The following is a 23233-nucleotide window of genomic DNA, read 5'->3' on the forward strand; positions in this document are numbered from 1 at the left end:
TGTGTGGGCATCGTCGTGTCGAAATGCGTATAAACAACAACTATTGGCTAACGATCCGAACCTTATTTGTAAAGTAGCGTCACTCATTGTAAGGTTTTCAAAAGATATAATCTGACACAAGGAAACAAAGCGAAAAATCCACTTCAACTTGCGCAGTGGTGTAACCTACCTATCTATATAAAACTAGCCGGCAAACGTTGTATTGCCATATAAATAAAATAATGTTAAGGGTGGACAACCCTTATCACTTAAGGGGTATGAAAAATAGATAGTTGCCGATTCTCAGACCTACTGAATATGCATGTAAAATGTGGTGAAAATCGGTAAAGCCGTTTCGGAGGAGTACGGTAACTAGGTAACATTGTGACACGAGAATTATATATAAGATGTTTCAATAAATTCTTTAATTACCAAATTATCGAGTATTTCACCTTGATTTCTCAATGCTTTTGGCATGAATCATAAAAATGTCGTTACGCCCATAAAATAGTAATAAAGGAAATTGCATTAACTCATCATTAATTAATTAATGGAATGACCCTATTAATCATTTAACACGAAATCAATTACCCTTATATATAATTTACATAATGTCTAAATAATAAATATCTGTAAATGGAATGTCTATAAATAAATAACAAGAAGTTGCCCATTGGTTTGCTCATAAAACGATTGAGCAATACTCCGCAATAAGCTATAGGGATATTCTCTAGGATGGTAATATAAAAATGAAACTTTTTATTAAATTGATTCAAAATTGGTTCAATTGACCTCATTAAATGATTATATCTGCTTTACCACCAATCTTCAAAAGTTTAAAAAATTGTATTAAAATGTGACTAGACTTTTTTGTACACAAAATTAAATAAAACATGCTACTAATTTAAATTTATGTAACAAACATACACCATCTACCTACTTATTCTATTAAGAACTTATTTTCGGTAATGTATCTGTGCTTATAGTAGTAGTGACTTAAGATATGTTCAGAATGCGTGAAGTGCCAGGCTCGGTACACTGGCTAGTTCAAATGTCACTAATATTAGTGTTTGAATGGTAAACGAGTAACTATGTGGATTTATGTTCGGTAGTTATGAATAATTTGCGCAGTGGTATTATAGACTTGTTTACCAAACAACAACAAATACCTTGTGTATGTTAATTATGTATAACTCAGTGGTATAAAAAAATTGTAAGGTTTACCATGTTATTTCCTCATGATCAACGTAGACTTATTATTATTTTCTTAGATATCTATCTACACGAAATGAGTTATTGACCTTTCCATCTTTTGGTTATGTTATCAAAACCTAATCACCAACTGTAATGTATCGACTTGTTACAAAAGTAAATGAGTGTAACGGATTGATTAGTAACCATTAAAGAGCTTTACTATCCACATCCTGCCTCCATTATCAGGTTAGTTTCCAACAGTTTTTATAGTATAAATAAATAAATCTATTTCTTTTTACTACGCTTTTATTTGCTTGGGTTGTATCTATGTATGTATGTAACGGAATCTTTGAACTCGATTTTTACCCACTTTAAACGGTATGATTAATTTTAAGTTTTGATCAATTATCAAAAACCGATGACAATACACGATTTTAATAATTTTATCCCATTCTCGTCATCAGGATCGTCAGGAATCAGGATTAACGATTTTCCTTGTGCGATATTAGCGTGTTTTTTTAAGTTTTTAAACTACAATTTATTATACTAATGATATAGCCTGTATGTAATATTACCAACTTTTATTACAATCCTTTGAATGATACAGTGGTACCTATGTTGAGTGAGTGAATAGTTTAAAATGACAAGGTGTTTACAATTTAAAGGTATTAAAATTTACATGCCAAATTTATAGTGTAGCGTAATGTCGAAGTCTACTTCATATCAATACAGCAGGTTTTCTAAAAACTCGTCCTATATTTATAGATGAACACCATGAGATTTATTACGCGTGACACTTAAAGTGACATATGATTTGACCTATTTGTGGACATTTCATCATTATGCAAAATGCTCATTGCTAATTGACATACTACAAACGTCCGCGTAATCCAATATTCATCAATTATATGTCACTGGGTCACATTAAGATGATCAGACAGGATGTGATCGTCATTATAAATGTATAATTAATATTGAAAATAAATTCAAATGAAGTACCTGGTACGGGAAACAAATACCTATGAATAATTAATTTTTCGACAACTCGTTAATATTTTATAGCGATATGTCTGGATTAACATTACTACTTAACACAGTCACGGTACATGTCATTAATTGGATTTGATTGCTAATTAATGATGATGAGTCTGTTAATACAGCACACAAATATTTTTAAAGCTTTTACGCATTTGAAATCAGCACTTTAAGTTCATGTCCTGAATGTTTAATGACTTTAAGCTATCATTTTGTTTACAATAGCATTTCAAACAAAAACCGTCGACCGTTAAAAATTCCTACGATGTGTTTTATACGTTTAACCAATGACTTATATTGATAATATTCACTTACGGTAGTGACCTGGTTCCAATTCGTTTTCAAAAGCTGAACTGGTGTACTTTTTACTCCTACCTGAAATAGAAAATAAACATTTTATTTCTTATCTGTATGACACAGGAATATTATTCTTGTATGTAAGACAGTTCATAGATCGATAGAGTGAAACAGATCATGCAATCCATAGGGGGCTGCCCCTATGGATTGCATGATCTGTTTCACCTGACACCTTAAAGTCAATAGAGCTATTCCTATTACTCGAATTTTTTTTTGTGCTTAAGGTTCTATTATAAAAGTTTTTAGTGACCTCAACGACCTATATCTATACGACAACGAATATACTTATACCTATTTGATACTTTTCGTGTATCATCAAATGTTGGGATAATAAAACTAAATAAACATATCAACACAATGAGAGTTTTGGATATTGGCTATATTATTATCTGGTTTTGACGCGAAAATAAATGCTGGCGTCACATTATACATGCATATCGCACGTAAACTTTGACTGCAATGCCATTCGTTGTAAAACAATGCAGACAATGCCTCGTTGAAAAATTCAGGCCGACCGGCAGCGAAATTTTTGTCTCTAGGCGCGAGTCTGGCGCAAGCTCGCTACGTCAACTAACTTTACGCCGCTAAACTTCTTCAATAGACTACTTTCGACTGCAATTTCGTCTGCACTAAAAATCCTTGGCATTGTAGTGGATGGTACTTAATGGCTTAATAATTCAAGAAGGTGTTTCAAATCTAATTCTATAGATTATATTCATGTCATAGGGGTACTTAAAATCCGCCATCTTAGGGCGTTCACAATATTCGATTAATCATGACATCATGTCAACATTTCACCTCAATCAGTAGGGGTTAAGTAGTTTAAAATTCAATTGCAGGATTCCTCACATACTAACAAAGCAACTTAAATAATAGCTTTTAATAATTAAACAGCGATATTGTAAAAATATAGTCTATGTAAAGCAAATGTACGTAACGGGTACAAGCTGCGGGTGCCTTACCAAGTGGCCGGTGTTGGCGCTAGTAAAACAAAACGAGTGCCGGAACCGGCTAGCCACAGTGGAGAGCGAGATCAATATCTTTATCAAGAAGTATACTCGTGGGCTAGTTATGTGTAACAGTAAAGTTTAAGCAAAAATGAAACTGTATGCAAATCATTCCCTAGCGACGTATTGTAGCATTGTTATGATTTTTTTGTTACCTATTATAAAATCGAAGGTATTTTAGGGCAACTTTTTTCAAATTGCATCTCGTAGTTTTATAAACGTTAGGTTAGGTTATTGTTGTCTGATTAAAGCCCGGAATAAAATATTTTGGCTTAGTGTTTTTTAATAAGTACATTTCTAACTGCGAAATTACCAAATCTACCCTATAGAAGAAAGCTTGGGAGCTGTGTTGCTAAAACATGGTTCAGAGACTACGACTATTCCACTAAGATTTTAGATTATTCAAAATTTTATAGGTATGAATAATATATTTACTGATTTTCAATTTGCATTAATTAATGACGCGTAATATTCATAAAAATAGCATAGGAATATAAAAATTACCAAGTACGAGTCAAATTCACGCATTGAGGGTTCTGTTTACCAAATTTTAGTTTTTTTTATTTTTAGCTATTGTTACTTTTGTCATTATGACCAACATAGTAGTAGGACCGTTATGGAAGTTTAAACTGTCTTCCTGTTACGGTTCAATCATATGTTCAATAGTGCGTACGAAAAATGCCGAAATGTAACGGTTTCCATCTCATCTCATACCAGAAACCGGTACATTTCGGCATATTTTGTTTTTAATAATTTTTATTTTTAGAATTCTACTATAGCCATAGTAGTTATATAACACTTCGTAAAAATACCTATCTAATATGGTTCAAGAGATAGAGCTTTGCGATAGACAGAAATAATCTACAGTAATCTAGAGACAGACGGACAGATAGCGGAGGATTAGTAATATGGTTCCGGCTTTACTCCTCGAGTACGGAACTCTAAAAATAACTATTTTAAAATATCGAATGAATATTAGAATTCCAATTAATTAACTTATAACCCCGAATATTAGCATATAGACGAATAAACAATTTGTATAACTCGATACTCACGCTGACCGGTATCACACGTTGGTGCTCTTAAGTTATAGCTTAGATAATAAGAATGTCAGAAATTAAGCCTTCTTTAATTTTTTTTTGGGTCCCGTACCCAAAGGTTAAAAACGGAACCCTATTACTATATTACTAAGCCTCCGCTGTCTGTCTGTCAATGGGCTCTATCTCCGGAACCGTAATAGACAGACACGATTTTTTCACTGAATATGTATAATGGTGGCCGCTATGACAATAAATATTAAAAATAAAAAATACGAAAATTTAGTGTTATGTACGGCCAGTCAAGTACGAGATAGACTTGCATTTGGCTAATTATTTTTAAATACGTACTATAATAATTACAGAATATAAAGCAATATTCTTCAATGATGCGTTCAATATGTCTTTGTAAGCAAACGTGCCATATCATCGATGCCTAATTTGAAGAAACTTTGACATTTAAATACGATAATATTAGTGGTCCATCGTGTCTATGTGTCAAGGGTAATATGATTTGACGTTAGTGGATTAAATTTAATCCAAAGTGGTCAGTGAAAATGGTAGAATAAATGTTGGTTAACTTAATATGAAGCGGCATTAACGATGGTATATTTTTCATAGAACCCTTCTTCGGTCCGCTAAAGGATTTATAAACTTAAGCTGGCAAGTCCTATGCAAAACCAATCGCAAATCGCGTTTCTTTATATTTATATTTCTTTTTTAAATTGTTTAGAAAAAGTTCGCTTTAAAACAAAGCCTCAATATTTTATTATATTTATTACTCGTCCCTAAACGATCAACTTTTTCATACTATTGGATAATTTCAAAATTCAGGAGGGTTATGTAAAGTGCAACTTTACGGCAAATATAAGCTAGGCTTTGCAAGCAATTTTTAATCAACGCGGGCAGGAGACCACAGATTAAATATTTGTGCCGCAATTTCCTCTCTTGCATTTAAACTCCGGTTAACTTCGTTAATGTAAATGCAGGATTTATATTTGACTTGGGATATTCTCAAGAAATAAATTAAAGTAAAATTAAACATTACTTATTTATAATTATATCATAATCCAATCCAACATCCGTAATTGAAACCAAATAGAAAATACCACCTATCAGTTACACAGTATGGCCCGCGAAAGAAGGTCCAATGCATTTAAAGTACAAACTGAAACCTGAGCGATTTACCCATAGATGATTTACCACCCTAAATATGCCTTACAACAGTAGTGTGAAACGTTGTCTTGTTCTGATTTGCAGGTTGTGGTAGCAAAGACTATAAAAATGTGCGTGTTCCTATTATAAGGTCGACATCATGTAGGACTCCATTCCTAATTCAGGTAAGGCCATTATCGATATTAAGGCTACCGTCATAAATATTTATAAGAAATCAAATATATATTTTTTTTAATTATGCGTAAAAAAAAGATGTAAAGAAAGGAATTTTAATTGCCAGTTCATAGGCGGTCGAAGGAAATGTCAGTTGCTACGAGACTTGTTTTCACCATAGAGCATAGATCCCAGAGGTTTTTTTTAAATTACAAGCTTAGAATAAGCTTAGTAAATGTTTTTAAAAAATCTGCCTTATATTATTTGGGTGATATAATCAAACCAAACCAAAACTACAAAACAGCATTGAGGTCATACAATAATTTCTATTTGGCGATAAACAATGGGTCTCATAGTTAACCTCCAAAACGAGGCATTGAAGAACATATTTTAAAGTCTATCTATCAGAGTAAATGTCTCGTCAGGTATTTTAAACATTTATGTATTTTATTAAAAATCTTTTGCTTCAGTCATTTTATCTAATCGTAGATTTAGAGTGTGTTATGAAAGAGATGTTATTAGGAAACCTTATACACATTCCCGCTACTGATAGGTACTTAGTTATTTAGGTATGAATTAGTGTCCGCCACTATAAGAGTGAGGGTGGATACTAGACCTATTATTTCCCGTGGGCTTATCAAGGGGGGTGAGTTTGCAACTTTTTGCGCGATAGGGGAAGTTTTACGCGAGAGTGAAGTAGTAACCCGTGCACAAGAGGTGAAAAACCTGGATGTAATAAGCGTTCTGTTTACTTTTTCCTTTTTGAATATCGACGCAAGCGGCATAGGTGTGTAGGTATATGTCTCTGTAGGTCTATCTGTTTGTCTGTGACATCGTAGCCAAGCAAACTGGCGTCAAAGTCAAACTGGTGTACCGACTTATTGGGGTTTGTTTTGTCTAATAAAAATCCAGCTTCAAATCTTTGTACAATGAATTTTAGTTTATGTCAATGACTTTAAGGGGCTTTTTAACTGATTTTATCAGGGAGCTTGGGTTTTTAATGGCCAATAACCTATTAATATATGTGCTATAAAAGGCAGTAATCGTTAAAAATAAGACTTGTGTTATATGCTGTTAAAAGGCGACACCTTTTCTGACCTCTACATTTTTCACTCAATTTTAATAGTATTTATTTGTTAATTCTGAGGAAAAATACATGGATTTGCTCCAATGACAATCACATATTAAGACATAATTTTGGAAAAATTGGCTATGAAGGTTTCTAATATTTTTCACCCCAATCCAACCCATCGTAAATAACTACTAACTCAAATCTCCAACATCGCGGAGTTTTTAATCATTTTGCTGACGATCATTTTATTATGATTGTATGTACATTTCGATCACGGTAATCCTCACTAAACGACGCACTGAATGTTTATGACATGATAACGTACCATACACTAATTTTATTATATCTCATCAAAATATATCTTCTTAGTAACGAATATAAAATCTATAGTCTACGAGTAGTTGTTCAGCGGGTGTGGCTACTTTAATATGCGACATTACCTAAAGTTATAATTATGACTCATTATAACCCAGCGAGGTTGCATTATCTCTTTTAGGATATTCGCATTATGTCATCAAGTGGCTATTTTGAAAGTGATTGGGGAAAAACTATTTAATATAGCTACAAGAAGAGGAAACACCAATAAAGGTTTAAATTACTTCTTGTTTTACTTTAGTCTGTTCTATGGTCTGTCCAAGCTCGCATAACACATATTTTGTGAAAACGTAAATCTCAATACAATACTCAGTTTCATGTAAGTATGAACTGAAAGCCCTTAATTTTATGGTTCCATTCTTTATTATTTGATTACGGGATCCCAAAAACAGTTATTATTTTTTATTGTTTCTCTGTAAAGCTATTTCTATTCTTTGAAAATATTGACTTCTCCAAAGTTGAACAGCCTTGGTTTTATATTTGGGTTCCAGAAAGGTTGAAGCTTGTATTTAACAAATATTATCATATGTTAAACCTGAATAAAAACATTATGTAAGGCAGGTCATTTACCCTCTTATAGAGACGAAGTCCTATTCTGGAATATTAATTGTTAGCCGCCTTCGGACCGGTTTATAAACATCGACCTTCTCAAGGTAAGCTAAGCGAAATGTCAAACCACCTGATATGAAGAAGCGGAATGTCATTAGGCACTTTTATATGGAAAAATGTTTAAAAATGACGTCATATTGAAATTAGAAATATTTGACACTAATGGCACAGGAGAAGGATATAGGTAGAAGAGGGGGTATAAAATAGACGCCGAATTTTTTTTATCTTTTATGCCATTATTTCTTTTCTGAAAGCAAATATATTAAATCGTAGACTATTTTAAATGTAATAAATTACTTGTGTCGCTTTTTGACTTTCTAGAAAAAAACACTATAAGAAGTTTTATATAAAATACCTATCATATTTCACAGGGCTACGAAAACTACCGTAGCCTTGTCGAAATAATTTTCCACGATTATGAAAGTCGCTGGCGCACACGCATTTTTGCAATGGGCGTGACCTATGATAGTATTTGCACGTAACTTGCGATATTCTCACATACTCTAATATTTGACCACGTAGTTTGAACCAACATTGATGTATTTGTTATTTACTTTTCACAATTTCGTGGTCAGTTTTTGAGGCTATACAAGCGGCGCTAATATTGAACTTAGACGAAATTTCAACTCATGCTAAATAGGTTAATTTCGTTGTTTGATTGCTATTGACATTTATAAATTTAGTAGGATTAAAGTATGTGTGCACAGTATTTGTACCTCCTTACAAGTATATATGTTAACATACTGCTCCGCGGACAAGTGATATTAGCATACCCGTGGTCTGGACATCACGTCCAAAGGAATACCGTGGGAGTTTTATCCGTTAGTTTCGTATATTCTCTCTGACGCCCCGGCAGGGAGAAACTCATGCAGGGTTTTCCCATGTAACACATAATACTCGTATAATAAACCATAATGTGTTTAATAAACCATGCACATTGATGACATATTTTGTAAGACGATTACCATCCATTCTTGCATGCAGAGATGTTTACATCCTGGACACGCATTCAAAATGTGATATATGGTCTGGATCTGAGTTGAGTTGAGTTGAAATTAAGAGCTACAATCATACTTGGACCTAATCAACTAGTTAGTTGTACATATAATTATAATGTTATCATTCTAGAAAATTTGTTTATTGAATATACCTGCATTTGAATATATAGAGTCTATTTGCTCGCTCTCGACACTCTGCAAATTGTCATCTTCTGCATAATCTTGTATCTCCGTCGGCTCAGGTGGAATTTCTTCATCCACCGACTCCCTGGTAGGTCTTTCTTCTGTTTCTTTTTTTGTAGGAAGAATTTCAAAGATCGAAGGAGCCTGCACGTTGCTTCTGGTTAGTCCTAGTTTCTTCTGGATGAAAGCTTCTAGAATCTGCTTCGTGATTCTGTTCTGTCTCTCCAGTTCAGGCATGTCTGCGGAGAAAGGAGAATACAGATAAAAATGACTGCGCGAACAACCAATCATAATTGAAAAGAGAAAAGAAGAAAGATTGAGATTGACGTCATTTTTATCTGGTTTCCCCTCCTCCCCGTGATGATATTGTTAAAAGATTTTAAAGACATTATAAATAGTTGTGATAAAGAATAAATATAATAGCATATAAAACAAGTAATATAATTTATTTATTTATTTATATAAACTTTATTGTAAACCTAGTGGTTACAAAGGGCGAACTTAATGCCTAGTGGCATTCTCCACCAGTTAGCCCTTGTTGATGGAGAAATGTTGTGGTGTTGCATTTAAATAAATAATGTTATTTTTACTATAATAACAATCTTAAAATTACTTAATAGACATAATATGTATACTTAATTAAACCATTTAATGATAGAATGTTTGGTTATATATATTTTAATTAAATATGAAATATTGAGATTTAGAAGAAGTACCTTTAAAAGTGAAAATGAAGTGATTTTAGATGACATGATAAAATACTTATCTAACTCCAGAGGTTAGATAAGTAAGCTCAAAAGAAATTATGAAGAAACCGTTCAGCTACTTGAGCTAAGTAGGAAAAGAGACTATTCAACTTCAGTCGGATATTTTGACACTCGTTCGGCTTCCGCAGACAGCTGGCTGGTTCTTATGAAAGATTAAAGATTTCGTGTGGTATCTTACTATTGTTAACTTTGCTATCCATTACGAGAACAATGGGAGCGTCTTTACCAACTGCTACTATATAGCGGTATGAATGTACGGAAGCCACTTTTGTACCATTTGAATAATTGCACTGCGCCGAAGGCTTAAGGATACCAGTATGTTCAGATAAAAGTAAATTGGCGTTGGTGCGCACTCCCCATTGTTTTAGACTTCATCTGACAGACTCAAGACCAAATCTTTACAAATGATACATTGTTCCGAAGTAGATTATTTGTAAATGGTCAGTTGTACTTACATATTTGGTGTTCATCGGATAAGGTGATGTTGTATGTATAGTAATTGTAATGCTACAAGCCCCTAAAATTTGCTTTATTTACGCGTTTAAGGTATTCTCTGATTGACATCAGCGACGTAAAAAACAAACATGAATAAATTTATATGTACTTGTTTCACCTTATATGTATTGATGTAGTAGGTATAATATGATTTGTCCCTGTAGTTCCGGGACTAGAATAGGGCTACGGTATCCCCTGCCTGTCGTAGGAGGCGACTAAAAGGGGGCTTCTGGGGTTGCGGGCGGCAAGAGTGGGAGCTCGAACCGTCCAGCTAGCGACCCCGGGAAGGACGGCGGTATGTGTGGTCGCATACCGTCGTAAACACTACATGGTGTGGGAGGAGCGAAAACTGCTCCCCCAGGGTAGAGCCCGATCGGGGCATCGCGCTTGGAGGGCTCCGGTTGTGTTCCGTCGGAGATCCCGGAGTTCTCCAACAAGCGTTGAGGACGGCCACCGGGGGGGTTTTAGTGCGGTAAAAATCCCACATAACCCGGCGTCGCTCCCACGTCATCGGGTACCTTTTGAAGGTTTCCCCCTCGAGAAAAAAAAAAAAAAAGAAAAAGGTATAATATGATTACGATGTATGCGTGCATGTAATCAACCTACAGCACGGTGTATGAACGACCTTGTTGTAATAACAAATATTGATAAGTCAAAAATATTCAAGTTTAGTTTATCTTCCGTATAATACGTTCCATGTTATTTAGGCCGGTGACGAAATGGTTTAGGATTCCGGTTTCGGTCTATGATGATACAGGTCAGTACGAATGTTTATGTACTTAAGTGTGAGGTATTTTATTTAACTTAATTCTTATTGTTTACAACGATTACTTGATCGGTTTTAGATAATATTTCTGTTCTTTTTAAATTTAATTAAAAAAGCACATGGGCAGCTGTGGTCATTTCGGACAACTTAAAAACGGGATTAATACAAATATTATTTTGTATGTTTTACGAGTAGTATCTGGAAAAGCTCATGAGCGGGAAAATGCGATATAGTCACTGCATATGCCATGCAGATGCTATGACGATGTTGATCATCAAAAGCCATGCCATCGATGATCGTTGAACGCATCATTGGTACATAAAATAAAAATATACATATGCACATAATGCGTTATATTATGATAATACGATACGATTATGTAATGCAATTTTCAATTTTGTGCATTGACGCAATTTTAAGCAATTTAAAGATATCGTTTTGGGGAGAATCTTCAGATAATTTGTTGCATACATAATGATCGCTCTCAATTTTCAACAACATGCCTGCTGCGAATGTTGTGTAAGTTTATTCCAATGAAAATATCGAAAATCACCCAAATAAGTACGAAGAGGTCTCAATGATTCATGGCATCGATGTTATGTCATTCGACCATAAAGTAATACCAAGAAACTTTAACAAGAAAGGTATGGAATTACAGCATTTAAAAAGTACTTTTTGAAGTTACGAGTCAATGACAAATTATTCGCAACATAAAATTTCTTAATTCGATTCATTTTTATTTTGGAAGATACGAAGCATTAAGGCTGTAGTTAAAGTAGTTTGAAATAAGGATTATAGCCTGTCAAGATCTGTACAAAATATTTATTGGGTGTTGTAAGTTTTTTGCAATGTTCAGAATTCGAGCTTGCGACATTAATAACGATTTTGCAATAGGTACTCTTGACATACCATTGTTATTATTTATTGCTGATGAAGACTAATAACTATTTCGGTTTTTATTTTTATTTTATTCATGTTCAAAGGTTAACAGTATTCTCATAACTGCCAATTATCTGAATTACACATTCCATTTCTAATCTACGAGCATATGATGACGGTTTACTCGTATTACTATATTATCTATCGAAAAATACGCCTTATAGTAAGCGACCATGTCTGTATGGCATTGACATTCATAATTAAACCCAGACATAAAATTTAACAGGATTCTACCGATGATGCGTTGTTCCCTAAGCTAAATTGTGAAAACTACAGGGCTTTTATCAGGTGATAGCTTGGTCGGGACATTATACAGTATAAGAATCGGCCGATCGTAACGTACATAAGGAAGTATCCCCAGAGGAATGAAGCATAAAGATGGAAACTTTGTGATTTAATTTATTTCAATTTAATTCGCTTTATTTTGATTCTGTACTTGATACTAATAATAAATCTACTTCACGCAAAATTCCGGTAAAATTGTGATTGACTAATTAAAGATGCAGAGGTAATGAATCAGAAGTGACAATATGGCAATAAGGAAGTAATATTTTGCGACGATTTTACAAGAACTTGAGCTTAATAGATTCATCATCTTTATGCGATACTGAGGAGGCAATTACAAATAAAATATGCGATATTTATGCTCCTCTTTGACAAAAATAGGTCAACTTGATTTAGTATAATTTGTGAACAGAATTTTAATTTTGATCGATCATGTTAATATTGCTAATTTAAATCGTCGTTTATCATTGGTCAAGGTAGAATACCTACTTATTATGTGTTAAAATTTATAACGACAGTCACAAACAGATAGACATACAAGTAAAGAAGAAAATACGATAATTTTACACATAGTATTTTACATGTTACATGACATGCTTATTTTTTCTGATATAAATAAGTAGGATATACCTGGTATTTATTATAATATAATAAAACCAAACATACAGCTTAAATACGAATTTTTGGAAGTATCAGATTGAATTGTAAATAGTATGTATGTGTGATACATGTAGTCAAATGTACATAACCAAAATATATTTACCGTGACTTATGATCGTGAAATGAGAGCTTACCTTGTACATGAACCTTTACTCATGTGCTACTCTCATTGACATTTGCCATTTATTAATTACTGCACTATATCATTACTGAACAATAGTTGGAATGTTTTAAACATTGTAATGCTTTAAAGTTAACATAAATCTGCTGTTGTTCGTTAAACTTTTGTTGATGTGTTTAATTTTTAATACGACCTATAAGTAGAACACGGAAAGATAATAAATGCACTTAGAGCACAAAAAAATAATTTTCGGAATAAAACCTTTAGTCAATAAAGTTTCACTTAATCCTTGTTTCCATATTTAATGTAGCCAGCGTTTATAACACACTGGCTACAGTAAATATAAGATTTTCACGGTTCAAATTAAAATAAATGTCATTGAATATTACAAAGCTAAACACGCAAGTAAACAATATTGTTTAGTTATTGACAATATCGTATTCTTTAATCAATTAGCGCCCACAATCACAGTCGACACTCGGACGGAATGTTAACGGAATGTTTGGTACATAGACCTACCATACGATGTGATATTAACAGACATTCCTCGCTTCCCAAGGCTGTCAATCTTAAATACTTTTATTATTATGTTATATTTGAAATTTATTTAATATCGTGTTTCATTTCATTTAGTTATTTGTTTTGAAATTGTAAAATGTTTGAACAAAATTTTTTTCAAACAATGAATTATTTTTGAGCTTTTATTTTTAAGCTTTGGAAAAAGCATCATTAATATATCCTCAAAAATTTTAATTTAAAGATTTGATAGATATAAATTTAGATAAGTAATAAGATAATAAGTATAAGAATAAAGAGAATAATTACATGCATAGCCTCCATAAGTATGGTAAAGCATGGTTACCCTTCTTACCGGGCCTTGTTTTATTTCGCGCTTAACTCAGGTTTATCTAATTTGGGTCAAGTGTAATGTTCGGTTAGCTAATTGAACTGCGATTGTTTTTTAACGAACTTTGAATCCGTCTGAACGATCCGAATCATTACTGTTATTCGATTAATTGCACCCATTGTAATTAGTTATTCTTGTTATGTCTTAGTTAATTAAGTGTTATTTTTATATACGTAAATTACGAAAGCAAATCAATCTTGTTGTGACAGTTTTGATGTCGAAATGTTTATAATATCTCTCGTAATTACCGTCTTGTTTCGTCTTCTGTTTCCAAATTGTGAAGAGTACGCCTGCAACATATATAAAGGTAATTAACTGGTTCTACTACATCGCATACCAATGCTCGATAGTGGCCTACTCTCCTGTTGAAAGTTTTCATATGCTATACGTTTTGCGTAATTGCCAACTCAAAATCGAAGATGCATCTTTTACGCTATGTATTGTTTGATAGACGTATTATGTCCCATAACTGTTCGTAAAATGAGTGATAAATAGAGAAAGTTGCAGTATTGAACATACACCGATAAATAATTTCAAGACATTCACTTTTAGTGATCGAAATTAGATAATATACATTTCTTTATTTAAATTGAATCTTATTACCAGCTGTATGTAAGCACCGTACAATGCATGTATTTTACGTTACATTAATTCGATTTGTTAGTTCATCTTCATTTACTTTTCCTCTTTGAAATCGATAATAAAAATTAATCATTGCGTGGCAACCCTAAGTGTGGGCGTAATTCGTTCAGAATTGTTAATAGCATAAATGCATCGTGAATCGGTTTATTGATCGTTTCACGATTGCTATTTGAACTTGACCTTTAGGTTCTTCGCAACATCACAGAGATTACACATAAGTACTCGTGAATGGGTCCAATCCATTAATAATTAACTTGAGTTCCTTACTAGAATTTCTTTCAGTGCCCAGGCGCATTTTTCGCCACCATTTGATTACTTGTAAATGGGAGTTTTTAGACCTGAAAAGTAGTATCCTGAAAACAACAACGAATACGTAATTCTTACCAAGCTTTTGACCGGAACCTTTGAACTTGATTTTTACGCACTTTCAACGGTCTGATTAATTTAAAATTTTAAACACGATTACATACATACATATGTACACATAATACATGTACATGTGTATGTATGTATGTATACATATACACGATTTAAATAATTTACCTCATCAGGATCATCAGGAATCAGTATTAACGATTTTCCTTGTACAATTTTAAGGTTTTAAGTTTTTAAAACTATAATTATTAAGTTTACTAATCCTAAGTCAGTCTGGACTATACGAAACTTTTAGGTGTATCATGTAAACTTATTCGTAGCGTTTGATAGTGAGCATTTACGGGATTAATGTTTCATTAGCGATTATGAGACATTTTGCATACATGTTCGCGTGTATGACTATGTACCATTGTACATACACATTAGACACACAGAACATAATGGTGTGATGTAGATGTTACATAAGCAATATTATACACACAGATAAATAATTATACAGATAAATAAGATTGTTGTGTTTTTGTGTGATTTCAAAATAACTGATATTAATTTATTAACCTTATAAAATTCTAAGTAGGTATTTATAAGCATCTGATTTCCCGCAGAGACATGCGGACTTATTTTGAAAACAGTGCCAAATTGTCATTTTGGCCGGATTTTCACGCAAATACAACTTTGCAGGCAGTGTCATAGATTTGGAAATTGAGAAACTGCACGAAGGAAACACCGCTAGAATAGCTCATCATAACATAAGTAGGTAAGTATGTAGCACGAAATTCGATATATATTATATATTCTATGTAAACATTTTGCATAAGTAGGTAGTAGGTAACGACTTCCTTATTGCTAACCGTTATGGTTAGAGAATATTAGATAACAATTTATTTATGTTCTGATTCTATCCATATTATATAGATAATGAATTTACTAGAAAATTGCCGTTTAAAATATTAACGTCTACTTATTTAAAAATATCAGGGAAAATATAAATAAATATATTATAAGGTAGTAAGTAGAAAGGAGAACAAGTGCAATTTTATATCAATTTAATATTAAAAGACTTGAAAATGTTGTAACTTATTATTATTTTCTTTTATGCCATGCCATAATTGTAACTACAAATACTTTATTTATTCTTGTTAACTACAAGCAACAAAAGATTTCAATGAGGTTTTCAACCTATTGTATTGCAAAATGTTGGCTTAACTGAAAGAATAAAATTATTGAATCCGATTATGAAATGACGTGACAGTTACCTTTACGGACTACAGGCTCCATAAATCCTGCGATACGGCCTTCGATAGTGGTCGACTGTAAGATAGACTTCGACAATGACTATTGTCAACTAAATTGACTCCAATCTAAATGTACCTTGACCTACATGCATTGCTAAACTTTTAGTATTAACCGCATCCTAATCTGTTTCACCTTTTAAAAAAAATATTGGTTTGCGTTGTAAAGTTTGTGTCAGTATTTGTGAATTATTTGACAAATACTGACACAAACTTTCATTTTTTTCGCATTTTTTGAAATTGCTAACGGTATGCTAATATTCTTTATATTCTTGATGTTTAGTGGTTTCTCCACAACATGAGTAACAACGCGTCCAATGGTTGTCTTCGTGTTCAATCTTAAAACGAATTAAGGCTCCAGCACAGATGTTGATAAACTACAGTGATCACCAATACTGATGACACAGCAGAAATTTGGAAGAAGCAGTAGAGGAAGAGGCCGCTGCTGCTGATACACCTAGAGTAATTATTATTCTACTATCAAAAATTGATTATTTATACTCAGTTACAGAATAAACAAATATTCGACTTACGGTCAAACAACATACAAGTGTACAGAGTTCCTAACTCTGGTTCAGGGGCGTCTTTAACATCACTGTGAATGTTTACATTTCTTAAATACACAGTCTTATCTCCAAGAGCAGCGGTTTTGTTCAGACATTACATTCTGAAATACATATATTAACCAGAATGTATTTCATTTAATATAGAGAGTTCTTAACATACAATGCAACTTAAAATGAAGAGGTATGTGAAGTAGAGCTAGAAAAATCAAGTTTGCCATTTAAAAGTTGAAAACCAAGTTTAAGGTCAGAAAAAAGTATGGCACTCCATGAATAGATCCACGTTGAATACATTGCTGCCCCACTTCAGCTGAAACTTCAAGAAGACTTTGTCGCGCGGAAACTTCCATTGTAAAATCAAGAGCCATCTTCCTATAGGGAGTTATTGTGTATATTATAACTTTTCACAAACTTAAGCTAAAGTATTGTTGCAGTGAAACAACACAAAAAGAAATACATCAAACTAGCTTGACCTATATTTCTCTTGTAATAGAAACTGAGCTGTTACGTAAATCCAAACAAAAATAATTTTACAACCTTTACTATGTTTGTCAATACATTCTGGAACGTCTCGCATACTAAAATATAGACCAGTAATAAATTAAACCAAATAGATTATAATGAAGACCTATTTTCGTATGATTAGGTAGTTAACATTTAATTTTTCCGTCTTCCGATAAAATTCGACATTTTAACCTTTGCGTTAATTTTATTGATGAGTCGTAATAAATCAATCGAAACACTAATGAAATGTCAAAGATTTTTGATGTATATAGTTTAGATTTGGGGTTAAATGAGCGATTGTGGTCGAATTTTTTAGTTGGAGAAGGCTAACAGGTACATTTACATGCATTCCGACATAATTTTGATGTGATCTCAATTTAGCACGCTTCAATTTTAATCGGTTATTAAATCAAAGATGATTTTAATGTGATTTCCATATTCTGCAAGGTAATAAAAACTATGAATATGAAGTAAATTAATTTATTCAAAAATGTTTTTAATTTGTAATCATCTATAGTCAATCTAATATATGTTGCATCATGCTAATTACTAATTAGACGCTGTACGAATCTATTCACTAAAAGTACTTTCTTAATTAATTAATATAAAATTACTAATATACGTTAGAAACTGCCAACCCTGTATGTAAGTGCAAACGCGTTTTAATTTAAGTTAAACGAACTTATCTACTTACATCAAAGTTTATCGACCATCTTAAGTGCTAGATGCCCTATGTTGATACTAATAAATTATAGAATGACTAATGAATGATCTTTATAATGTGTGTTCACATGTTAGCAATATTACCTGTACACAGGTACATTTTACAATCCTCCCAACCTGGATCCATTTAAATGTACTTTCAGGAAATGTTTTTTCCATAAGGATACCAAGACAAATCATTTTCCTCTCTTGTCAATTCAATTAAATCAAATTAAATTAAATATAATTCACATATTGGTAAATGTTCACTAGCACTACATTAAGCAACCCTCAAGTCCATTATATAAGTATTTAACTGATTAATTAGATTATGTGGTGACATTTGGTAATTATAGCAAATATTCTGACTTATGCTAATGTGATGTATGGTATAGAAACGTCAAAATACGACGAGCACCAAATGAGAAAAGAAAACCAATTGATTACCATAATTATTACATTGCACATATATAAAAATATGTATTTTTAAAATACATCTATAATTTGCGTAAAAAAGAGCTTTTTTAAAACGTCATATAATAATCTCATAAATAATAATCAGTGTATCCAGCCATATTGGATTTAGAATAAAAGAAAAATATAAAACGAAACGGCTTTACCGATTTTCACCAAATTTTACATGCATATTCAGTAGGTAGTTTATTTATTTTTGAGCAAAATTTATTGTTTTTATTTTTCTATAATGTGGCATTAAAAATACATACAACCCTAAATTCTTACCCATTGTTAATAGCCATTTCAGTAATTTCACCATTTTTCATACCGCTCGATGTTAATTTTTATTTTTTTATATGGCAACACAACGTTTGCCGGTTCAGCTAGTAATATTCTAAATAATTGCTTTCTCAGAAAATACCGGAAAGTAGCACTATTCCTCTAAGCCAGAGTTGTGGAGATGGCACTACTATATAAGTGATTAATTATCAATTTTCATTAGGATCCACTCGAATTGCGTTAATTTATTTTAGGTACTTCTCCTTATTAATGTAGTTAAAAGTAAATTATGTGAAATAGGCCGCCTGCTTTCATTTATAACTGTGGATATCCTGTGTGGCACACCCCTAACCCGTTATCTCAGCACCCAGCGAAGCGCTTGCGTACTAATACTACGTCATCGTTGTGTGAAGTTTGTAATGGTCTACGACAACGTCATGCCACAGTAAAATATATTGTTGTCCAATACGGGGAAGTATTCGCTCTATTTAAGTTTCACACGGATTCCTCGTCTGGAAAAAGGCTTTGAGACTAATGTGTTTTAGGTATTTCCGTAGCGAAACTAGCTGTTCATAATATAATCAGGCCATTAATGTTTGCTGGGAATTGGAATTGTAGCTTCTTTTAGAAAGAGGGTTAAAGCCTACGACTTTGACCGAGTGTTGATTGGAACACTTTACACCAGTGAGGATATTGCAGAGAACTCTCATATGTGTAGGTTACCTCACGATGTTACCTTCACTATCTAAGCAGGTGATAAATAATTTATATTTAGCACATCAATTCGAATCGGAATGCCCTTGGATTCGAAACCGACTTTGGAGGTTAGAAAGCCCTACACTGCTTTATAATGTTGTAAACCGTTTTACTTTACTGGTTTTATTACATATCGGTATGAGGTTCGTTCATAATCAGCACTGCGCTACGTCATCAAATACGTAAGCATACTCGATTGGCGCAATTTCAACGCGCTGCTTTCGTATTCACATACGTCAACGACATGAATGTAATTTATTATTTTATAAGGTTTAAGAACAAACATTCTACCGAGGTATTCTGGGAACATTGTGGGACTTTACAAAAGTTGCAAAGTGTTGCATATATTCTTAGGGTCGTAGTTTCCATTAGGTAGACGGACTTCATGCAGGCATAGTTGCGACGTACGAGTACACGAACGCTTGTTGCGTTAGTTATATGAACGTTATATCCTTTTGGAATCAACTAAATTGACTTCCTGACTTCTTCCGAGTGCCTATTATTGTAAGTACTGTGGCAGTTATGACGTCTGTATTTTATGTGCCTGTATATCTACGTGTAGTCCGTATCTGTCCAGTAATGTCTGTGAACTACAAATTTAGTTTTGCTAGGTTTTACTCACTAATTTAGTTTTGCTAGGTTTTACTCACTAATTTTATTTTGCTAGGTTTTACTTGCAACATTGTCTATATTAGGCCTAGAAGAGAAAAGCAAATGTTCCATGGTATTAGCCATAGATATATGGCGTAGCGAAAAAATTCTATGTCTATGGTATTAGCAGTCTCTGAGTGTAAAACTGTTTAAAAAATATTTTTGAAGTGAAAACTTCTTTGGCGGCGTTTTGCACTTATTGTGATGGGTAAAAAAATTTAAACTCGCATTAGGACACGTGACCTGATTGAAAATTCGTAAGGCGGAGGACGGTATAATTTTTTAATGTAATCGGCTCAAAGAGGATTCGTAGAAGTTGCAACTTAATGTAACGTCCGAAACACGTAAGAGCCATTCCACAACATCTTACTGCGTACGTAATTTTAAGCTCATTATTTTACACGATAGAGTCACAAAGGATGGGAGGGGCAAAATGCGTGAGTGTGCATTTCCAATGTAATTTCTTACAACGACGCGAGTAAAGTAATTTGCGCATTGTTCGAACTTGGCCCTGGTCCAACCTCACTACGTGTCGGAACTTTTGACATAAACGATTTACACGCCTGATTTAAAGGAAGAGCTGATAAAAACCTCACGTACAAATAATGTAATATTTTAAATGTTCCTTTTAAAATAGTTCCAATATTGTATGATTTGGCGTAAATTGTAAAACTTATTTTTGATTTATAACGGCGTACAATCTGGCAGCTTTTATGTATGAAAATGAAAATCATTAATGACACATGAAAGCGTCATTACAGTAATTGGTATTTTTGAGCAAAAGGAAAAGTTTGAAGTTTATTTATAAATAATGGAAGGATATTCTAGTTCTGATAGTAATATTTCATTAGATAGCTTAGAAACTGAATTCAAAAAGAAACTTACCTCGAAAAAGGTTTCAGAGAAAACAAATGTCGATACGATACTAGTGCCGTTTTACGAGAAGGATGTACTTATAGAAGTGCCTAAAGGTAAAAAGAAGCAAGTTCATGGAAATTATAATGTTGGAGATAAATTTAAAAAGGAGTTTCCACCAATTAAAAATTATTTAGTTAACAAAGATACTCGGAAGCCAAAACGCACATCATATTTGGAAATGTTTCGTAAACAGTTTTCTCCAATGCCAATTGATTCGAGTAAAATTCACAGTGAAATAAGATCAATTTCCCCAGAATTTGGTGACACAGAAAGGGAGAGCTTCGGCGAAGAGGGTACTGACCCCAGAACAGATTTTTTCAACTCCGAATCATATAATGAAATTTATTATGAAAAACTCATCAACCAAGAGCTTAATAACTATCTAGAAAAAACTTATGAAGAGCAATTAAAATTCCCTGAAAACTTCAGAAGTAAATCACCAGAAAATATTGCTGACCAAAACCTAAGAAGTATTTCAGATGTTTCACAACCGCGTCATCGAAATCTTCAGCGAACTGCAGTACAACCTATACAAAATGTAAAACTCGGCGGTCTAGGACCCGATATGGAAAACATAAAACCGAGATTGGAAAGAGCTCGAAGTTTACAAAGATATTCAGAAAAAGTGAGGATGGAAAATCGAGTTAGAATTTACAAAAAATCTGTACAAGAAGATATGGAGAAAAAGGCAGAAAAAGAATTAATAGGAAAGCGACAAGAATCAGCTAAGAATAAGGAACGACAGGTCGAGTCTGCAAAGGCTAAAGAACGAAAAGATACTGAAAAATCGTATTTAATTAACAAAAACATGGAAGTCAAACAGTCGCAAATTGTAAGAAGAATATGTAATTCGAAATCCAAGTCGGCTAACGTGCAACGAACAAGAGATAATAATGAAACGAATGACAAGTTGATTGTAAAAAAATACAGCCCCTACAATGATCAAAACAAGCAGCTTAAAAAGACAATGGATTCAAAAGTGGATAATAGTAAGAAAGGAAGAATAAAGTCTTGCTTAGGAAATAAAAACCAAGATTCTTCTGATATAAAACAAGTGCCAGTGCCTCCTGTACAAATAAGTTTTTTGGTAAATATGGGAGGACTAAGGCCATCGAGTGCCCTGAGATCATTAGAAGCAAAGCATCGAATATATCAGGAAAAAGTTAGAGCTTTTACAATAACTGGCGATAAAGATAACGATAATATTTAATATCTATAAAGTATACATACATTTTTGTAATAATTTTATTTTTTAGTTGTGACGATATGTGTAGATATACGAACCGTCTAATGTGGAATTTCTATCATTTATGTACGTCAATAAAATTTATCAAAACGGCTTATAATTCGATCAAGATTCAATTTTCTCTTGTATATTCTTCAATCCTGAGATATACTGTTTAGTAATAGTTCCTCCAGCCTATAATGGTCATATGTTGGTGAAATATGATGCTTATGATTTTAAAAATTACGAATTTCTTATAATTGGTAACATCATAATATCTATCAGGTTGTCTGTCGTTTGTTATATACACACATGCTGTACTAGTGACTGAGTGAAAAGAGAAAGTGAAGTGGCAACATTCGTGTACAAATAATATAATTAACGCATAGCTTAATACCTGTTTATACCTTATGTTATCAGTTATGAGCAAATTACTTTCGTGTTGTCAAAACCAATATTCACGTTAACGTACCATTAGGTACTTATGAATGACCCTCGTACGACACTAAAGTCAAATTCTTCGTCGAAAACGAATTTTAAGTATCGTTAACAAAATTTTAAATTCCTTCTCTACATTTTTGGTGTTAGGAACTTAGGCAACTATAATTGTTTTTTAATTACCATAAACGTGAAGGTTGTAACGTGTATTATTAAAACTAAATGTCTGTGCTTAAATATAACGGTTCTTTCTAAGCTTAATTAGTTATAACTGAATTTAAAAATAACTGTGTGTATGTGTCAAAAATTAAGGAAAG

At 32.9% G+C, this 23233-nt stretch overlaps 2 protein-coding genes across 3 annotated transcripts in view; one reads left to right on the forward strand and one right to left on the reverse strand.

Annotated features, from left to right (window-relative positions):
* The window catches only part of LOC140755729 (uncharacterized), a 72150-nt gene that overhangs the window by 30575 nt on the left and 18342 nt on the right, over positions 1 to 23233 (reverse strand). The window contains exons 2-3 of one of the 2 annotated variants that reach the window (XM_073091030.1): positions 9145 to 9414; positions 2524 to 2583 (exon numbers count right to left, since the gene is read on the reverse strand). In XM_073091030.1, coding sequence (XP_072947131.1) covers positions 2524 to 2583; positions 9145 to 9414 — 330 coding nt within the window. The remainder of the gene's footprint in view (positions 1 to 2523; positions 2584 to 9144; positions 9415 to 23233) is intronic. The other variant, XM_073091031.1, reaches the window with a different exon arrangement.
* LOC140756111 (uncharacterized) lies at positions 21067 to 22615 on the forward strand. The gene has a single exon (XM_073091522.1). It carries the CDS (start codon positions 21147 to 21149, stop codon positions 22461 to 22463), a length of 1317 nt encoding a protein of 438 aa, XP_072947623.1. The 5' UTR covers positions 21067 to 21146; the 3' UTR covers positions 22464 to 22615.

The sequence above is a fragment of the Epargyreus clarus genome, unplaced genomic scaffold (genome assembly GCF_041222505.1).
Source record: "Epargyreus clarus isolate Ecla_fem2 unplaced genomic scaffold, WU_Ecla_fem_2.2 ptg000034l, whole genome shotgun sequence".
NCBI classification, from domain to species: Eukaryota; Metazoa; Arthropoda; class Insecta; order Lepidoptera; family Hesperiidae; genus Epargyreus; species Epargyreus clarus.